Here is an 18,300-nt window from a genome sequence, read left to right as displayed (position 1 = left end):
TTCAGCAATGTTGCTTTTTTACAGTTTAATCCTATTGTCAGTATCACTTAAATCAGAGGGAAAAAAATACTTAGTGGTCAGGAAAGGAGAAACTTTCCTGACCTTTCCTTTTCTTGAAAACAAAACTTTCCTTTTCTTTTCGACTTTAAAACTGAGGAAAAGTAAATAAAGGCAGGCTTCTCAAAAATGTCTCAAAAAATTAGTCGGGTTGTAGCATCATAAAAATAAAGTTTAAAAGGATGTGGCTGAGTCTTAAAGGCTGCAAATGATTTAAGATACACATGCCAATGAATACTGGCTAAAAGGACAATTTAATCTAGCTGTGCTTCCTCCATGTAAGAAGCATCTTCAAAACTAAAAACAGCATGTTTAAATGGTAGATACTGCCTTGATGTAGCAATATCTCTTCACATCCCACATATACATGTCTCTTGCTACAGGCCATTTTAAAGTCAAGACGTAACCTTACGATCCTCGGTATGTGAAAAAAAAAGCTGGCTCGTAATGAAAGAATATTACTAGAGTTTCTCATCATCACTAAGTGTCCAAACAGACTACTGTACATAGAGATACACATGATTCTGCACCTGCAGAATAATGCGTATCTGGCCTTCAGTGAGACAGAAACAAAATGTCAAACAGATTTAGTTTAACATTTTTGTTTGCCTTCCCTTCTTACACAAGTAGAGTGCTTAGATTTCTAAAACTCTGGGAACAGACACACAGCAGGATTCTCATCACATTTAATGAAATATGATCAGCTTCATGAACCAGCCATGGTGCATGTGTGTTTGGAATTTGGCTTGGGAGTGGCAATGCAATTAAAAAGACTGCACAGTCTTAATTACAAACTAGCCTAGGCTGTCAGAAAGTGGAAGGCTTAGATCAAACAGCCCATTGCACTCCTTTACACTGTGACACTTTTCCTGGTCTGATTACCGCCACGGGCACATGAGGAGATTTATTTACAGGTTATTTCAAACTTTTAGTCCACACAAACAGTTTTATTTTTTTGGCCTCATTTTTAATTAATGCATTTTTCTCATGTAATAACAAAGCTACCGCCTTGACATCCCCCTCAAATAACAAAAAGTGGGTAGTAAAATATGTTGACAAACCCTAGAGTGATCAATTCTGTAGAAACAAGAGAGTAAGTAACAAAACCCCCGAAATGTTCCAGAAATAAAATCTTGGAGGTGGAAATGTGTGTGTTGGTATTGTTCCCAGTACTTTGTCAGACAGAGCAGGCTTTTATTCCCCCATTCGTGTCTGAGCAAAACCTCATGGTCCCATGAATAGGCTGGGGTTGATCTAAAACCCCTTTTTCTGCCTTGGCTTTCATATCCAACAATCCCCTTATGAGGTATGTCTATGCTGTTCACATTTTTTGTTAGCGTGTTGTAACAGTGTGTACAGGATGACTTAAACTGAAAGGTCTGTGTTTGGTTATAGGCCCAGCCAGTGAATCTTACCTGCAGTATTCAGTCCCGTTGCTAAATTTCAGGCATGTAGCGTTGTTCACACATGGTGCCTTATCATCCACACATTGCAGGGCTGCAAGAGAAGAGTCGTAAGATCAGAAAGGTACTTCATATCTAAATATTTTCTAAATAAATGTCAATGGTATTGCTAAGTAAGCCAGAACAGCCACTTATAAACAGATCTATGTTGTCATTTATTACTCATATACAACGTTATATAATACGAATAAAAAGAGTAGTAACAGTTTCTGTCCTGTCAGACCGCAGTTAAAAGCACATGATTCTGCTTACAGGTTTTAACATATTAGTCACTGATTTCATGTTTGGCGTGGATTCTAATCACACTATAAACTGGTAGGAGAAATGTCCCTTTTTTGAGGAAGGAATCGCTCAAAAACATGACTACGAGTTGGCTGGACTCACTATGGCTGTCCCAGCTCAATCTCTTACCCTAATCAATCACGTCTAAAGGCTGAAGCATACCCGCGTCTTTGAGGAATGTCCATTCCTGTTCTGCAAGGGTATTTTTAAAGAGCAGCTACAGATGTGCTCTTTACTCTGTATTATGGAAAAGAAATTCTAAAAATGTTTGTTTTATATTAATAACATAACTAACACAATTTTGAGAATAATTTAACAATTTGTTGTAATGGCTCTTAGTTTAAGTAGTTTATTTATCTATACTCCTTGTTTGTTAAATATGTAGGTAGGGTGAGGGGTGAACTGTACAGATTTTCATTCACAACTTCCTCTTTATCACAGAAACAAATAAATGACGTGACGGTGAAAAGCATTTTTGTGCACATCAAAGAAGTAGGCTCTTTAAATGACTCAAATGTTCCTCAAAGGGTGGGGAGCCCCTGGTTCACTTGCAGTGTTTGAAATTCAAAAGTGAATGTTCTAAACGTGTTCAGGTTTCTCCCCATTAAATGGTTAACGGAATTGGTAATACCACCACAGATACTCTCCACCCCTTTGAGGGAAACCCTCCATGTAGTTCACAACTTTTTCCTTCCTCCTCTACAGAGACATAAGGCTGGGGGCTCACTACTCATCTATACAGCTATGCAGAGGCAATCCGAAATCAGGCAGCGGTCACAGACAGACAAAAATGAGCGTTGATGAAGACAACAAAGACCATCTCTCTCCCCGCTAGTGAGACACTCATAACCAGACACATCAGCCATTGTGTGGCCTGCAAGCCGCCAGAGACATATGGCTGAAAAGGTCTTCACGCACACCATGCCAGCCCAACATGCCAAACAGAAGTGTGGTGTTCTCTGTCTTTATTTGTAAATGTGATATGGTAGCTAAATCAAGGAGGCCATTGTTGAACATCTGTGATTAATTAAGCAGAACTATCATAAATCATTAGCAGTGGTTGTACAAATGTTTCTTAGCACTTTGCTTCATTTATAGTCTCACATGTTTGGTGGTTATGTGATGCATCCCCACTCTGCAGAACAGTGCTCTTTTTACAAAACTGAGGGTAGGTCAGCTGATTTAGAAGAAACGCCAACAATGTCTTCACAAAACAGTCATTGCATTACAGGAAGTGCGCTGAGCAGTGGTGTTATTTCCTGCGTCTACATTAATCACAGTGTCACTCAACTTAAAAAGTCGTTTTGAGGGCACTAATGATATCTAACCTTGTTTATTATTATGTTTAGTCATAAATTTGGTGTGCTGTGCATTCAGCATCTGGTCAGTATGCGAGAGCAGACTAATGCTTCAGAGTGAGGCTGACAGACATAGCACATTAGACATGGGGATAACGTACATAAACCACTATGAAATTTATAATCCCAACAAGCATGCACACACACACGCAATCCTTGAAGTGCACACTTGAATAGGCATCCACTGCAACTCAGTGTGAGTTGATATCAGACTGCTGCTGCTGTACAAGAGACCGCAGATTATACTGTGCTATTTTGGGACTATTTCTGTACTATGTAGACACAAAGTGTGCACTCTTGTTCTGCTTTAAAATCATACGTATATGTTAACACAATGGAGAAAATCTACACTCATGTGGTTAGACTTGTGACCCCGGGGGAGGTGGGGTGGGGGACTTTCGTTTTTGGTTTTGATCACTTTTAAGTCAAAATTTAGTGTAAGAGTCATGTTTTATCTGCTTTTAAATAAATGATTTAAAGGATTTCAAGTTTGATTAAAGTAAGTAAATCTGGACAACACACCACAGGGTAATGAGAGACACCAGTCCCCTAGTAAATAACTAAAGAATCAACAAAAAAAAAACAGAAAAATTGAGTGAATGGAGAATGAAGCGCTGGAAAGACTAGAGCATAAGGACAGAGGGAGTGAAAGAATGGAAGCACAAGAGCAGAGACTGGAAAAATCTGCTCTCATTCCCCGACTGGTTTGACGAGCTTCCCATACAAGCTGTCGTAACGCCAGATGCAATGATCTTACCAGATTTGGGACAGACTGCCTCTTATTACGCCATTTTAAAAAAGCGCACACACACACACACACACACACACACACACACACACACACACACACACACACACACACACACACACACACACACACAGCTTAATTACCCCACACTCTACAGGTTACCAATTCCCTCATGGGTAGGTTAGAAAACATTTCAGCAATCTGTTTCTCCAAAATGAAAACAAACAAGGAGTTCATACACATTCATATGGCTGATGACTGTATTGTAATCCAGACTGCTAACACCAACACTGTATCCCCTCCGCCTAGCAGTTCTCACACTTTACTATCAATGATCCATGGACAGGAACATTTCCCAGGAATGGGAGCCTTGATAAGACCTGATCGACAAAGTCAACAGTGAAACTACCGCCAGATGCTGTAAGCTGTGAAGAAAAACAGAAGTTACCTGACTGAATGCTGGTTGTTTAGATTCTTCCTGAACAAATGTCCTTGCTCTTTTGCTCATTTACTACTACCTTATCTTCAAGCTGTGTGTGTGTGTGTGTGTCTTCATTTGCTTGTGGGTATAGAGGATATGGCAGTGGATGAGTTTAAGTGGAGATCAAAAGCAGATTTATAGATGATGCAGTCTGATAAGACTGGGAGAAGAGCTGTGTGCGATTCCTGGTGATGGAAGCTGAACCTGTTCAGGTGCAACTGTGCAGATTGTTTCTCAAACTGTCACCAAAAGTGTAGGAGGGTGCACAGCAATAACTTGCAAAGAGGATTTGGATGCTTTTCACTGTACTGTGCACAATAAAGGAATTCAATTCAGTTTAATGCAGCACAGGCCTTATTCAAGTCTGTAATATGGACCTGTTGCAGGGATGTCACAATACCAGAAATTTAGTAGTCCGTAGCTATACCAGTAGAATTACATGATTTTCGATACCCCATTCAATACCAAAAACAAAATGATCATCCCATATGCTTAAACATAAACTGCTTTATTAAAAAGTCATTTCAGAAGTCTGACATAGTGGCAGATCATTTATTTAAAAATGTTAACATTATATTTTGCTGACAAGACAGACTGAAATATTAGGATGGTTGCTGAGTAGCCTACTAATGTTACAGTTACCTTAGCATAAGCATTTAATGTTAGCCATTGCAAACATTTTAGCCTATGGTACAAAGTTGATTTCACAACAGCAGTGCCAACTGTCTCAACAAAAAGGTAATGTGCACTCTGGATGTTGTTACTGTGAACTAACACTTACTCAACTTGAATTGTTTGAATAGATCTAAATGCTGTCCTTTTAGATGCTTTGCTAAATGTACGTATTTTCTCCCTTGATCTGAAAAGCACATTAACATCATTTGCATAATGCAGTTTGCAAATCAATTCTCATCCCTTGGTATTTTGTGGGCACTCTCAATGGGCATGTACTGCTGTGGAAAATTTGCATGTCCATCGAGGAATCCTATTTTCATCAATACCAGCCAGAACAGAAGCTAATAAATACCCACTGACTACTACATATTCATTTAACCTGGGAAAAACAGCTACTTCTGCCCTTTCACATGGTAGACAAAAGCCAGGTTTGTGGATTTTAGTGGGGTTTAATCCACTAAAAAAAGGAGCTAGATGATCATGTCCATAATCACACCAGCTGTGATTATGACAGTAAACATGGCATAAAAGAGACTTTGCAATTATCTGATGTCACGATGGGATCTAACTCTGAGAAACAGCTCTGTTTTCTTGGTATTTTGGATTTTTTTTAACTTGCTCCTGTATCAGTAAAGCCATTAGTAAAAGCCATAGTCTTCAACTTGTTCTAAACTAACTCAACCTTTGGCTACTATCTAGTTTCCAATGAATTCAGTGAGCTGAGAAAAGACAAGCCCATCAGTGTTGAGACAGCAGTCTTTTATCATTACTGTCAGATGACACTAATTAGTCTGTCAAAAGCCTTTTCCAGGCTTAGAACATTGCAAGTTTCATCAGTGTGTTAAAGTGGCAGCATTCTGTCATTCAGACATAGGTCATGATGATGAAGAGTCAGAGATAAACACAACAGTTGCTGAGAGAGAGAGCACTGATACACACAGGACTTGTTACACTTGTAGGAATGAGCAATGCTGGCAGTGACTCTGGTGGAAGTGTCACAAAATTTTTGAACATGAAAACATCACTATGAGCTGTGGTCACACCATGCATAACACAACCTTCAAGAGAGAAATCTCACTTCTGGATTCTGAAATAGCGAAAATGCTTAACAGAAGAATGTCTGCATAGAAATGTAAATGTAAGATAAAATGTTAATGTGTAGATATTATTGCCATCAGGACATTCGCCAAAACAACTGTGTTTTCTAGTGAGCTGAGCAACTCACACAAGAGACGGCCACAGTAATCAACATGCCTGTTCATTATTGTGACAGCATGTAGTTCAGGGGTGAAAGTGATGCTCACATTAGTATGATGCGTGGTTGATGCACTCTCCCCTATCATACCACACACTATGTGGCAACCTAGCAGTGGAGCTCCACTGATATAGCTTTTGCCATGTCTGCGCAGACATATATTGCTGCTGATAAGAAAAAAGACAAAAATAAGATAGATTATACCACACACTAACTAATCATGGTTAACCTTTACTCTGTACAGTGCTGAATGGTTTAGCTTACCAATTAGTAAATATTTGAAAAAATAACTATCAGCTGAACTACTAAAGCTAAATAGTATTACGTAAGAACATTATCTAGAAATGGTTAACAGGATTAAAAGCTTATATCATTTCTAAAACATCTTGAAGAAGATAGTCCTTAATCTTTATGTCCAGCAGACTGTCGGGTTTGCAGTACACTAGTGGAAACCCTCAAACCAATGTGCTCTTTTAAACTTTGTATACTTTCATGCAAAAACCATTAAAGCTAAAAATGTTGAGACTTAAATGTAATAAAAATCTATGTAAAGAAAAGGCAGAAACCACAGTCCAAGTGGAGTCTGGTTGGTGGCGCTCACTTTATAAGTTACCAGGTCCCTAAAAGAGCTCAAACTATGTCATGACAAGAAAAAAAAGACAAATAGGTAGTGAGACTAAAGGTGGGAGAGGAGATGGAGATGGGGTTTGAGCTAATAGCTGTGGATTGATATGGGGAAGTAATTATGAAACTGCAGACAAAGACAGCACACGAACGGGTGTCCCAAACTACTGGCAAATACCCATACAGCCGAGGGCAGGAAGTTGTTCGCGCTGAGTGAGGAAGTAACCCCATTTCCTGGAATTGCTGTACAAGCCTCCATATCCAGCAGGCCAAGCAGTTGTCATGGTAACATGCAATAAAATACCCTTAGCTCAGCATGTGAGGTGGGAGACAAAGCTCAAACTAAACACTGTTACCCTTAGGGAAGCTTTACTGGCCCACACAAACAGCAGAGGTACCAAGCAGACAAGCCAAGCACAAGCTTTAAGGCTTATGTTTTCCAGGTCTGTTTCACATTGAGGGTGGTGTCTTACTGTAAGAAATTGGGGAGTACCAGCAGAAACAGTAAAATGATTAACTAGGATGGAGCTGATTTTGTGGATTTTTATCAGAAGATATCAATGCACATTTAAATGCAAGACTATCTGTATTAAAATATTTAGGTCTATAACCAAATCATTGTTTAATGGAATGGAATGCACTCTGAATACACCAGCTGTCCCAAATCTTTCACTGCTTTCTGTTAAATCAATAAAACTTTTTATGAACCTATTCCTTAGAAATGCATGGGTGTACCACTGAGTAGCACAAGACATTTAAAATAGTCATTCGCTTTAATTGCTGAAAATTAGGTTAAGATGGAAGACAAAAATCCTTACTGAGGTTAGGAAATAGGGGAAAAAAGCCATTCAGTAATTACCCTGCTGACCAAACAACTCCCTCGCTGTTTTTTATTGCCTAGAAGAGTTGGAAGAGTCTCAGCTGAGCGTATGGAGCAGGGCTGAGGTGTTTTTGTACAGCAGGACAGCAGGATACACTGCTGGCTTGCTTTCTCAGTATGTGTATGTGAATGTGCGTGCGTGTGTTGAAGGGAAAAGACAAAGAAATAAACAAGGAGAGTAATCCAGAGAAGACAAATTTAGGGACTTTCCCTAGATCATCGAGGATCTTACAGAAAAAATCTGCCTCTGTCTGACCCTACTTCTACCACTGTGAACAAAATTATTATATAGTAAATGTAAATAAAGATAAAATAAATTATTTTAAAAAATTTAAACACCCGAATAAGAAATTAAACATTTTGTTGAATTTATTCATTTTTCTAGTATATGCTTATTCCCTATTTGATTCCAGCAACATCTTTGTAAAAAGCTGAGAGACTGGAAACTTATTAGACCAATTTCTGATGTTTTGAAAGCAAATGTTTTCCCATACTTAACCTGCTCATCAGTTTGAGACATCCTTCATTATATTTTGGTTTCCTAATGTGCCAAACCTTTTCAATGTGTGACGTGTCTGGACTCTGGTAGTACAGAGTGAAGCTGCAGGAATACTCGCAGGATGTGGCTTGGCACAGTCTCGCTGAAATATCAAAGACTTTTTCCTGAAAACGATGTTGGCTGTGCGGCAGTGACTTTTGGTGGTAAACCTGCATATCAATCAGTGCCTTCACGATTGCGCAAGTTACCCATGCCATGTGTATTAATGCAACACAGATGCTGGCTTTGCAGCCTAATTAATCAAATTAGTTATGCACCCTCCCCCCAAGTGCTTTTTAAATTGCTTTTCAGATATTTCAGAGGTAAAATGTGCTATCTTTGTCCCCCACATATTCAAAGCATAGGTGTAAAACAGGTTTATTAATGTGGTAGATGAGTCACTACTGCAGCACCTCCAGACTATCATTCCTACTGCTAGAGAAAGTTTTTATTTCAAATTTACAAACCACAGAGTCTAGTTAATTCACAACAAGTACTGAAAAGAAAGTGATTACAACAAGTTCCCGATTAGCTAAATATTAAACACAGGACTGCAATTAATACTGTGACCCATTACTGCAAAGTATTTCTTTTTAAGCTTTTCCATGTAGTTTCCCTCCTCCTTCTACCTGATGTGCACTGCTACGTTCATTACTCCGTGTGCCCTGCCTGCCTGTCTCCAGGATTACGGGGTTACACTGGCCAAGGAATGCAGGCCACAGTAATTCCCTGTTAATTTGCTAACCTGTTCAACAGTGCAGACACGATGCTCAGTAATCCCCTCGACCTTCACAGACAAACTCTCCCTCCTATAGTAATGGTGCATGTGGTTCATGTAGGGCATGCACACAGCTTCATTCTGTTTTGTTTTGTTTTGTTTTTTTTGCCTGAAGTGTGTTTAATGTGTGTGGATCAAAGTCACTAAGAGAAAACTGGTTTAGTTGGGACTGGTGGTTTCAGGAATACAGAGAACAATGGTAGCAGGTCCACAGCTCTGACTTTCATCTTGACTGCTAACCAACTTCAAGACCTTAACCACAGCCTATTTACATCTATCCTTTGGAACGGTAACAGAGAGGCTGCATTCACTGTATACATGCATGTAAATGTAAAACCAAATATATACGGAAGACAGTGCCTCTGAGGTTCCCACTGACTCATGTGGTTATCCAAATGTTGTTTTTTTTCACTACTACAATAAACAAATAACAGGAGGCAAAATACATGAGTAAGAGCCATGTAGCTACACTACTAACTTAACAGTATGCGATCTGAAATATGACCACAATAAAGCAATGGCAAATTTAGCTTATTAAGGCTGTATGAGTGAAAAGAAAAAAAAAAAAAAAAGGGGGGGGGGGGGGGGGGGGGGTTACAGACAGGATGCTTCAAGTCACCTTATTATTAACACAACTACAGTGAGTAGGTAGAGCTGGTGGTCTGTAAATAATGCAGTGATGTAGGTTGCTCAATAAATTCTTTGTCTTCATTGCACTGGGCAAAGGCTGTTTCAGATAAATAATATTTCACACCAGGCTGCAGCTTGGGTCAGATGCAAGTAAACCGCGGGTGGTACAATTGCTGGTCTTTGTCAGTTTGTATCTATAATGCAATACAAACACACACGCAAATAGATACACACACGCATGGCAGCCGTCTGCACTGGGCAATCGTATGCAACCATCCACATGCCCACAGCACAGGGGTAACACTGTCATGTGCCACAACAATGGCACCTACGCTTCCTCGAGAATGAGACCACTCTGGCCCTGCTTGGGAATAAGGTCAAACTGTTGTGCCATTTCCTCTGACTGAGCTGTGATTTGTGACCTCCCGCTTCACATTAAAAGCTCTCAACCCACAAACATCTGGCAGGCTCTCATTGTGAATTAACTAACCTGAAACCTCCTTGGTGCTATCAAGACAATCAAAATCTTAACATGTCATCCTGTCACATGAAAAGCTGACTTGCACGCATCAAAGGATGTGGCAAAGACAGCAGCCAGACACTATGTAGGTTCATTACTGGCAAGAAATAAGATCAAAAATGAGGACAACTATGGTGCAAATAGTGTGTGAGACAGAAAGAGAAGGAGAGGGGAGAAAGAGGGAGGGAGGGAGGAATGTCAAACACCAACAACATTCCTGTGCTTCTCCTTGCACTGCCTGCAGCACTTTTACATTGTCTGTCTTCTTTTGTGTAACTTCACTGTTCACAAGTCAACTATAATCCATAAAAAACCATGAGAGAGAAGAGCAGAGTAGCAACTCTGAGCTGAAAGGTTATAAAAACATGTGAGACAAAAATCAATGTTCCGACCTTTGTACTCCTTTTATGTAAAGGATGTAGGTTATTTTGTTCTTTACATTTCTCAGAACCATCACTGAAACTAATTCAGAAAAAAAAAACAAAGCACACACATTACTGTAACAATCCAGAAACATACATTCAAAGCAAGACTGAAATAAGTTTAGCACACTCCAGTGAGAGGTTTCATAAAAATTGAATACACTAATAAAGAAAAGACTGACCCTTATAATACCAAAAGTCAAAGAACAGGGTCATCTGTAAGGGTAACCTGAAGATGCAACACATAACCACAGAGGAATGTAACCCCATCTAACCCATCTAAAACCCATCTAACCCCAGCCAGATCCCCATGATGTTTAGCAATGAGTTGTATCTTATCTTAAGCAGACTATTGCAACTGTGTTTATGTAAACAAATCAGTGTGAACAATCATGTTCTATATTTCAGCATATTTGGTTATATTTCAAGCTTAAGCTCTTTGTAAAACCATAGTAAACAGTGAAATATAACCATAAACAACTGGGCAATGCCAGAATTGTTTAGGTCTCTGTTTTTTGTATATTATCTTGATCAAGTTGTGTTTCAACCAAAATAAAATCACTATCTGCTTCTGTGGTAGACCTCCATCAAGAACCTTTTTTGCTACTGTAAGCTATACATTTAAAGAGAGAATTTAACAGGTTTTAAAAATAAGTTACTGGCCAAACAACAACGACAACAACAGCAATCTACTGGTTAGGAAACACTTAATAAAAACAGGTGCAGCAGATGATGAAACGGTTTGTATAGTATTTATATAGTGTGGTAATGGGACCAAGATAGCAGCTGTAAAACAATGTACATGTGTTTAATTTACATAATTAACACATTGCTAGAAATTATCATCTATGTATTTTACACAGACATTCCTGAGAACTTCATTAACATTTCTCAGTTCTTACACACATTCATACTGTACACTCACATGACATTTATTTAACCACCAAATCCTCAAGTGCTCAAAAGCAACACCTTAAAAAAAAAAACTTATTACTGTCGGTCTTTGGTGTGTAAAGCGGATACACACACGTCTAACTACAACGATACTGTCGTATAATGAGTCTACTCCCTCAACGCTGTCACAACTCTACTAATTGAGCGGTCTAAACAAGATTAAGTGTCCATTTTGAATTCTTTCTCTAGCTCTCGCTGTTCAACATCTGGGCAGCGGTGCGGCACGGCTCGGTAGTAGGCCGTAGTATCCAGATGAATCAGATCATAACGCCCTGAATTAGGTACAGGGTGAGGGCGCTTCACATGGAGGTGTGCAACCATTTACATTATTTTAAACCTAATGAATACAGTCAGTGGCCACAAGGATAAGAGTACCTAGCTTGTGTTTTAGTCGAAAGGCCACGGCAGTACTTACGGAAACACCGACAAAAATCACCACAATCTACGATTAAAATCTTTGCCACAACTTACTTTCCAATCTGAAGTTAGTCGAAGGAAAAATGTTTCTTTTTTAAAGAGTAACTCTAAAACGCAACTCACCTAACTAGTCAAGCCCAGACGCTGTAAAGAGATGCTAAGTCTACCTTGTGTCCCCCAGATGCAGAGGTAACAAAACGTGATGACAAGTTGTTAGAAAAACACCGCAGCCTCGCCAAAATAGGAAACTTACCAAGAGAGAGCTGTAAGAAGCAGAAGACAAAGACTAGCGACACTCCCGGGGTGAACACGGGTATCTGCTCCATATTTTCTGTAAAATCCACATAAGGTCGCCAGCCCAAAGTTGAGCTGTCTCCCCGGACGGTTGGTTACGTCTCAAAAAGTTTCGTTGATGGCTCACACAAAGAAGAAACAATGATGATAAAACTTAGCCGCGGAGATAAAACATTTCACGTGGTTTTTACGTGTTCTACGAACCGTTACATTAAAACTCTGAAATTCACATAAAGTAAACCTTCTAATAGTCACACACGGAGGTACCGTCTTCCACCTCTCTACGCTCCCCAGTGACTGAAGTCACAGCGAGTGAGGAAACGCAACACATATCCTTCCGCTGAGGATCTATCGTGGAACTTTAAAAAGATACTAAAACATATTCAAAAGACGAGCCTTGTATCCAAATTTAGCTTAGTATTGCCTGTTTAGAAACAAAATGTTACTTGATGTATGTTTTTATCTCAGGAACAAGATAAAAGGAAGATTTAGATGTTAAAGTTTTTGCTCTGTGTCGCCGCGGCGGAGGAATTTTTTTTCTCATTTTTCTACTTCTCTCGGAGTCTGGTATGACTCAAAATTAACCCGTTCAATGATTTTCTTTTCTCCTCCCCGTGTACTTCACGTTTTTTCCCGGTACGTCTGTTAACACCCACGCTTAACCCGCGTTTTTCGTTACCGTAGCAGTTAATGTCAGGACGTGTGTTACCAGAGTTCAGGCCCGGATCAGTTTTCAGGTGTTTTGGGGAAGCTAAATCTCGACTGTAAAGCCATAACAGTAGGAGACTAAATATGGAAAAACAGTGACTTCTAGTGAGCTCCAAAAACAGTTTTTATTCAAATTACTAAACTGTTGCATTTTTTTCCCCATCCTTTTCATGACGTGTATCCTAAAATTTACCATCACAGGTAAATGATTAGGACTACGTTGTTGGTGATATTTTTAAAACAAATTGTTAAGAAATAGTGGCCTTAAGAACAAAAAGAATTTTGCTAAAGAAAAACAATCACGTATCAAATTATTTTAAATCAGTATATATATCAGTATACAGAAAGAGTTTGTGAATCAATCAGCTACTTAAGAAGCTACAGCCCAGTTTCACATACAGGCATATTTTGATTTGTTTCGAAGTTGTCAGTAGCCTGCATGTTCGCCTACTAGAAGAAAAACATTTGACAGTAATAAATGCTTTGGGTAATCAAATTGTTGCTTTGTTTTTCTTGAGAGTTTCATCACTCCCCCATGCACAGACATGCCCATTCACACTTGCTTTATAACCTGTTTGTGATCACAGAAATCCCAAACTAATTATCCCCTATCAGGAGGAAAGATCCAGGTGTAAATCACAGGCTCATCACAATAACAAAGCCGTGTCTCATCCCAATGATTTGTTTGTCTTTACACTCCATTAGAGAAACATTGCTGAGCCTCCTGCTGCCACGAATGGTCCTTTGTCCTCTATTCAACCCTGCTGAAAGGCCTGGAACCAGAGGAGAGCAAATTGATCTCCTCAGGGGTCCGTACCGACAATGCTTTTGTTGCTGTGGCCAATGTCAAGCTCTTGGTCTCCGTGCATGGCTGGCTGTCAGATGTTGGCACGACAGCAAATGCTGTTCAGGCGTTTGGTCAGATGCTGTTTTTATTGACAAACCCTGTCTCGTGCTTGCTGGTTCTTCTGATATACATATGCACAGATCAGTCCCGTTGTGAACAGATTCGGCATTCACATTTCTTTCATTTTATCATAGCATTGTAAAGTTATAAATGAAATCCAGAATTTCTCCTTTAATACACTGTGATAAATATAATTTTTTAACATTACAGCCAGCGGACCCTTGTATCAGCAGTAATGTGATATAAATCACATATGAAAAGATCACTTTGTCTGCAGCTCTGTTGTCCTAATGACGTCACTCCAGATGTGGGCTTCAGTAGTTTGAGAAACATGGGGTGAGAAAGGGTGTGACTCTGCCTCATAAGCAGAAAACACTGATTAGTTCCTCCTTGCCATTCTGCTTTAACACAGAAGTCTGACATGGTTTCAGAGAAAGCAATAAAGGAAAAGAAAGCTCAGCTGCCCTACTTCTTTCAATCACATTTTCTAAAACTAATCAACAACTCCAGCTTCAGATCTCTTGTTTTGAAAGACAAAAACTTTTCAAGCTTATCAGGCAACAAAATAAAATAGCTACTGTGTTAGCACTGAATAGATTTTTTAAAATAAACTTTAAAAAAAAAGAACAACATAAATGTGTCTTCAGAACTTGAGCTTTAATGCAGCACATGTTGGATCAACCCTGCTAGTATTCATTTTTTGTAAGAGGCATCAGTCACTGCCACGCTGGTGAGGGCCACTTTCATCAGTGTTGGTGCTCTTCACACTGATTTGAAACTCATCCGTCAAGGGTGACTCCAGCTGTCAGCTGGTAGTGTTGTGCTACAGATCATGGTGCTCAGGGGACAGATAGTAATGACTGATTATACCAAGGAGAGCATGTGTGTGTGTTCTTGTCCACTCCCCTTAACCATAAACACGCCATCTTCCCTGAGTGTGACAGCCGTGTGAAACCAAATCAGAGCCTGTTATTCAAGAAGAGTGTTACTCTGCCTTTATGTTTGACGATGGCAGATAGTATGACGTGTGTATATGATGCCATTCTATAATTAGTAGTGGCAGGGACTGATACACTTTTCATTACCCGGCTATGGCAGCTGATTTGAAAGCATCAACAGTTGTGCATAGCTGAAGTGGTTGCTGCATGTTGGTTCTGGATGCTGCTATATGCTTCATACTTACTGTACAATTACACTGTTTTTATTATGGCATATTGAGAACAGCACTCTTAAATCTTAGTGCAGTCCTTAAGCTTCAGTGAGAGTGTTGACTAGCTGGCATTTTGTACAGGCTTTGCTGAGATGAGCATGAACTTAGGTGTGAAGCTCTGATGACCTCTGTACCTTTGTTAAGACGTGTGCACATGTCGCACAGGAAACATCATTTATCTAATGCCATTTTTTACAGTGTAAGCATATCTGGTGGACAGGAAGCTAAGAGGGGTATATTTAGAGTTGATTATCACTTCTTATTTTCCCACCGCCCTGTTTTGACTGTCATAAAAGAGGCAGCCTGCAGACAGCTTAACGTGTGTGATTTGCATGCCTACAGAGGATAAAACACCTGTGGATATATTGTCTTGAAGGTCTGAATTAAATCAGGTGAGCTGGAGTGGAGGGTGATGTTTATCTCATCGGTCATGACCGTGATCCTTTCAGTTTCAGATTTCCTTGATACAAACATTAACAGAGATTGGCCACTTGTCAGATCAACAAGATGAAACATCACATGATATCTTATTTACAGAGATCTGTAGATCTGATACAAAGGTTTCGAAATATTTAGTCACGGTCATTCATTTTCCTATGTGAACTTGAGGTTATATGACCCAAATGTCAACAGCAAGGCAGGTAATGCTCACATAAGTTGAGAAATGTCTCAGATGAGCATTAAATCAGTGTAATCATTTACTTGGTTAAACATGGGATGAACAAACATACCTGTGCAAGTATTTATTTTGAATTTTGTTTTACTGGCTTCAATTTTGTTGTAAAATATTAAGATAGAGGACATCTTGACAAGCTATAAATAACAAGTGTAATTTCACAATGACACGGGATCAGTCAAAACCTATTTAAACAGCACAGACTGAACAGCCTGTCAAGATAAAATTGAGGTTGTAAACTTTTGCTTGTCACGCTGATGAATCACTTAGTAAGTGCACATAGCTGTTAATATTCTTTGGCTTTGGCCATGCAGAACAAGTCATATTAATGCAGTGTTTGGCAGTGGGTGACCCCCTAAAAGAAACATGTAAACTGTGATCAGATTTGCGTGAGAAACCAAGATAGTGCATATGACTGAATGTGTGCGTCACGGCGTGCCGCAGTGGTCAAAGGTGGAGAGTCAGAGAGTGCGAAGTCACGATGTGACCAAGCGTGATGTGGACAGAAACTTCAGTCATGGGGTTCCTGATGAGTGGGAGAGGGTTTGCTGGCAGAGAGATGAGGAAACAGGTGATGAAGGAAAGGTGTGAGGAGGAGGGATGCATGCATGCATATGAGAACACATCTTGTAAGTTGACCTGGGGCTCTGGCAGGGCCAGGTGGACAGGAATGTGCTGCTGTGTGTGGATGGGATCCTCCCTTGAGCGCCCCAGCGTGCCCACCATCACCCCACACTAGCAGGCTATTTATATTGCACTGTGGGAAAATAACAGCCCCAGCAGTGTCATATGGGTCCTGCAAGGTTTATATTCCCCACCCACGCATACACATACATAACACCCTGCTTCCCAACTCCATTAGTCACAAAAAACTTTGAGACAAACTGGGGTATTAGCTCTATACACTGGCATTATTGCTACTGATGTTCTAAATTACTCTTGAGTCACCTTAAGATTCAACTCACAATAGACAGTTTTTTATATTTTATTAGAGTGCGGCAATGCAGGTTAAGCAAGACTATGGTTTGTAGTGCCTTCAAGAAACACTACTAGGACACAAATTTAGAACACTTTGATTGGATTTTTAAATACATCCCCACACACCACACATGCACTCATGCATGCAGACTTCTCACTTGTGGAAAGCAAACAGCCCTGAGTCTTCTAAAATGGGGCTTCTGGGATGAATATAGTTTTACTGTCTGCTGCAGGAAGTTATAATTAAACAAAAACATGCAAACAGGCAGCAGCTGCAAGGATATAACATTTTACTTAGCCACAAAAGCAAAAAAAACCCATCACTGACTGGAATCACATTTGAAATATTAGAATTTGTGTAGGTTGGCGGTAGCTTTGATACCTCCTACAGTTTATATTTCAGAAATGCCACAAATCAAAGCATGATTGAATTGACTGTAATCTGTTGTGGAAAAGATATTAGCATGCTGTAGCACAGGGTTAAGATTACTCAGAAACACTTACACCAAAATCCTATCACCATATCACTTTTATGTAACCTAACTTTGAAACTTTAATTACTGTAACAAATATTTTAAACATCAAAAACAAACCAAACGTAAAGATGAAACAATATTATATTCACCAATTTTACAGTAAAAGCGTGGACTTCTGGAAAGCAATTTGGTGTGACAAATGTACCCTTTATTTTGCCGATTATATGTTGATCTGAGAAAGGTCTCAGGGAGGGCAAACTGAGTCCTAGCAACTCCCACCCAAGGTCACCTCCTACATTAACACGTAGTATACAGGGACACGCAGATGCAGGCACCAATGCCAAAAGAAACACATGAACATACAGGCACGTAAATCTCAAACCTCTTCCATCATGTCCTGGTCGCTGGGTCCCAAGAGAGCACTTGGGTCAAATTAATCTAATATCCAACTAATGGGCTGAAGTAACCAAGTGCATAAACAACACATACACACTGAAATGTCATGCAGACAGTACTCAGGACACACACTCACACATGCTACAATACAGTCAACAAAAAACATGGGTTATGAACACGTATGGGTAAAAATGCATGGTGCGATAACAAGGCACATACAATGAATACAATGCATACAAATTAAACAAAAATATATTTACATAGTGCCATTTGCTTGGTTAAAATTAATACAACATATACAGGTAATACTTATTTAGAAGTTTTACAAAACTGAAAACAGGCCTGCGCTTATTAGATTGTTGTTTGAATAATGAATCTCCATAAACTGGCACAATCACTGAACTTATTTCATTTGATTAAATAAAAACGTTTTATGCCTCCAGCTGACACTTTGTGCAGTATCTCTGCGCTGACTGGCTGAAAATGTTTCTGGACTGAGTTTAGCTCACAAGCTGAAAGTGTTAGTGAGTGTAAAACTGAGCTGTGCTCGGCATATCTTCCAGGGTTAATTGT

General features: G+C 39.5%; 1 protein-coding gene across 2 annotated transcripts in view; it reads right to left on the bottom strand.

Annotated features, from left to right (window-relative positions):
- notch2 (notch receptor 2) overlaps positions 1-12,658 on the bottom strand; it is a 49,035-nt gene extending 36,377 nt beyond the window's left edge. For both annotated transcript variants that reach the window (XM_030726836.1, XM_030726837.1), the window contains exons 1-2: positions 12,336-12,658; positions 1,473-1,554 (exon numbers count right to left, since the gene is read on the bottom strand). In XM_030726836.1, the coding sequence (XP_030582696.1) occupies positions 1,473-1,554; positions 12,336-12,408 (155 nt within the window). In that variant the 5' untranslated portion in view covers positions 12,409-12,658. The remainder of the gene's footprint in view (positions 1-1,472; positions 1,555-12,335) is intronic.
- Between the last annotated feature and the right edge of the window lie 5,642 nt (positions 12,659-18,300).

This window comes from Archocentrus centrarchus, chromosome 4 (assembly GCF_007364275.1).
Source record: "Archocentrus centrarchus isolate MPI-CPG fArcCen1 chromosome 4, fArcCen1, whole genome shotgun sequence".
NCBI classification, from domain to species: Eukaryota; Metazoa; Chordata; class Actinopteri; order Cichliformes; family Cichlidae; genus Archocentrus; species Archocentrus centrarchus.
The sequence above is the reverse complement of the archived record's forward strand: the minus strand, read 5'-3'. Positions and strand labels throughout refer to the sequence as shown.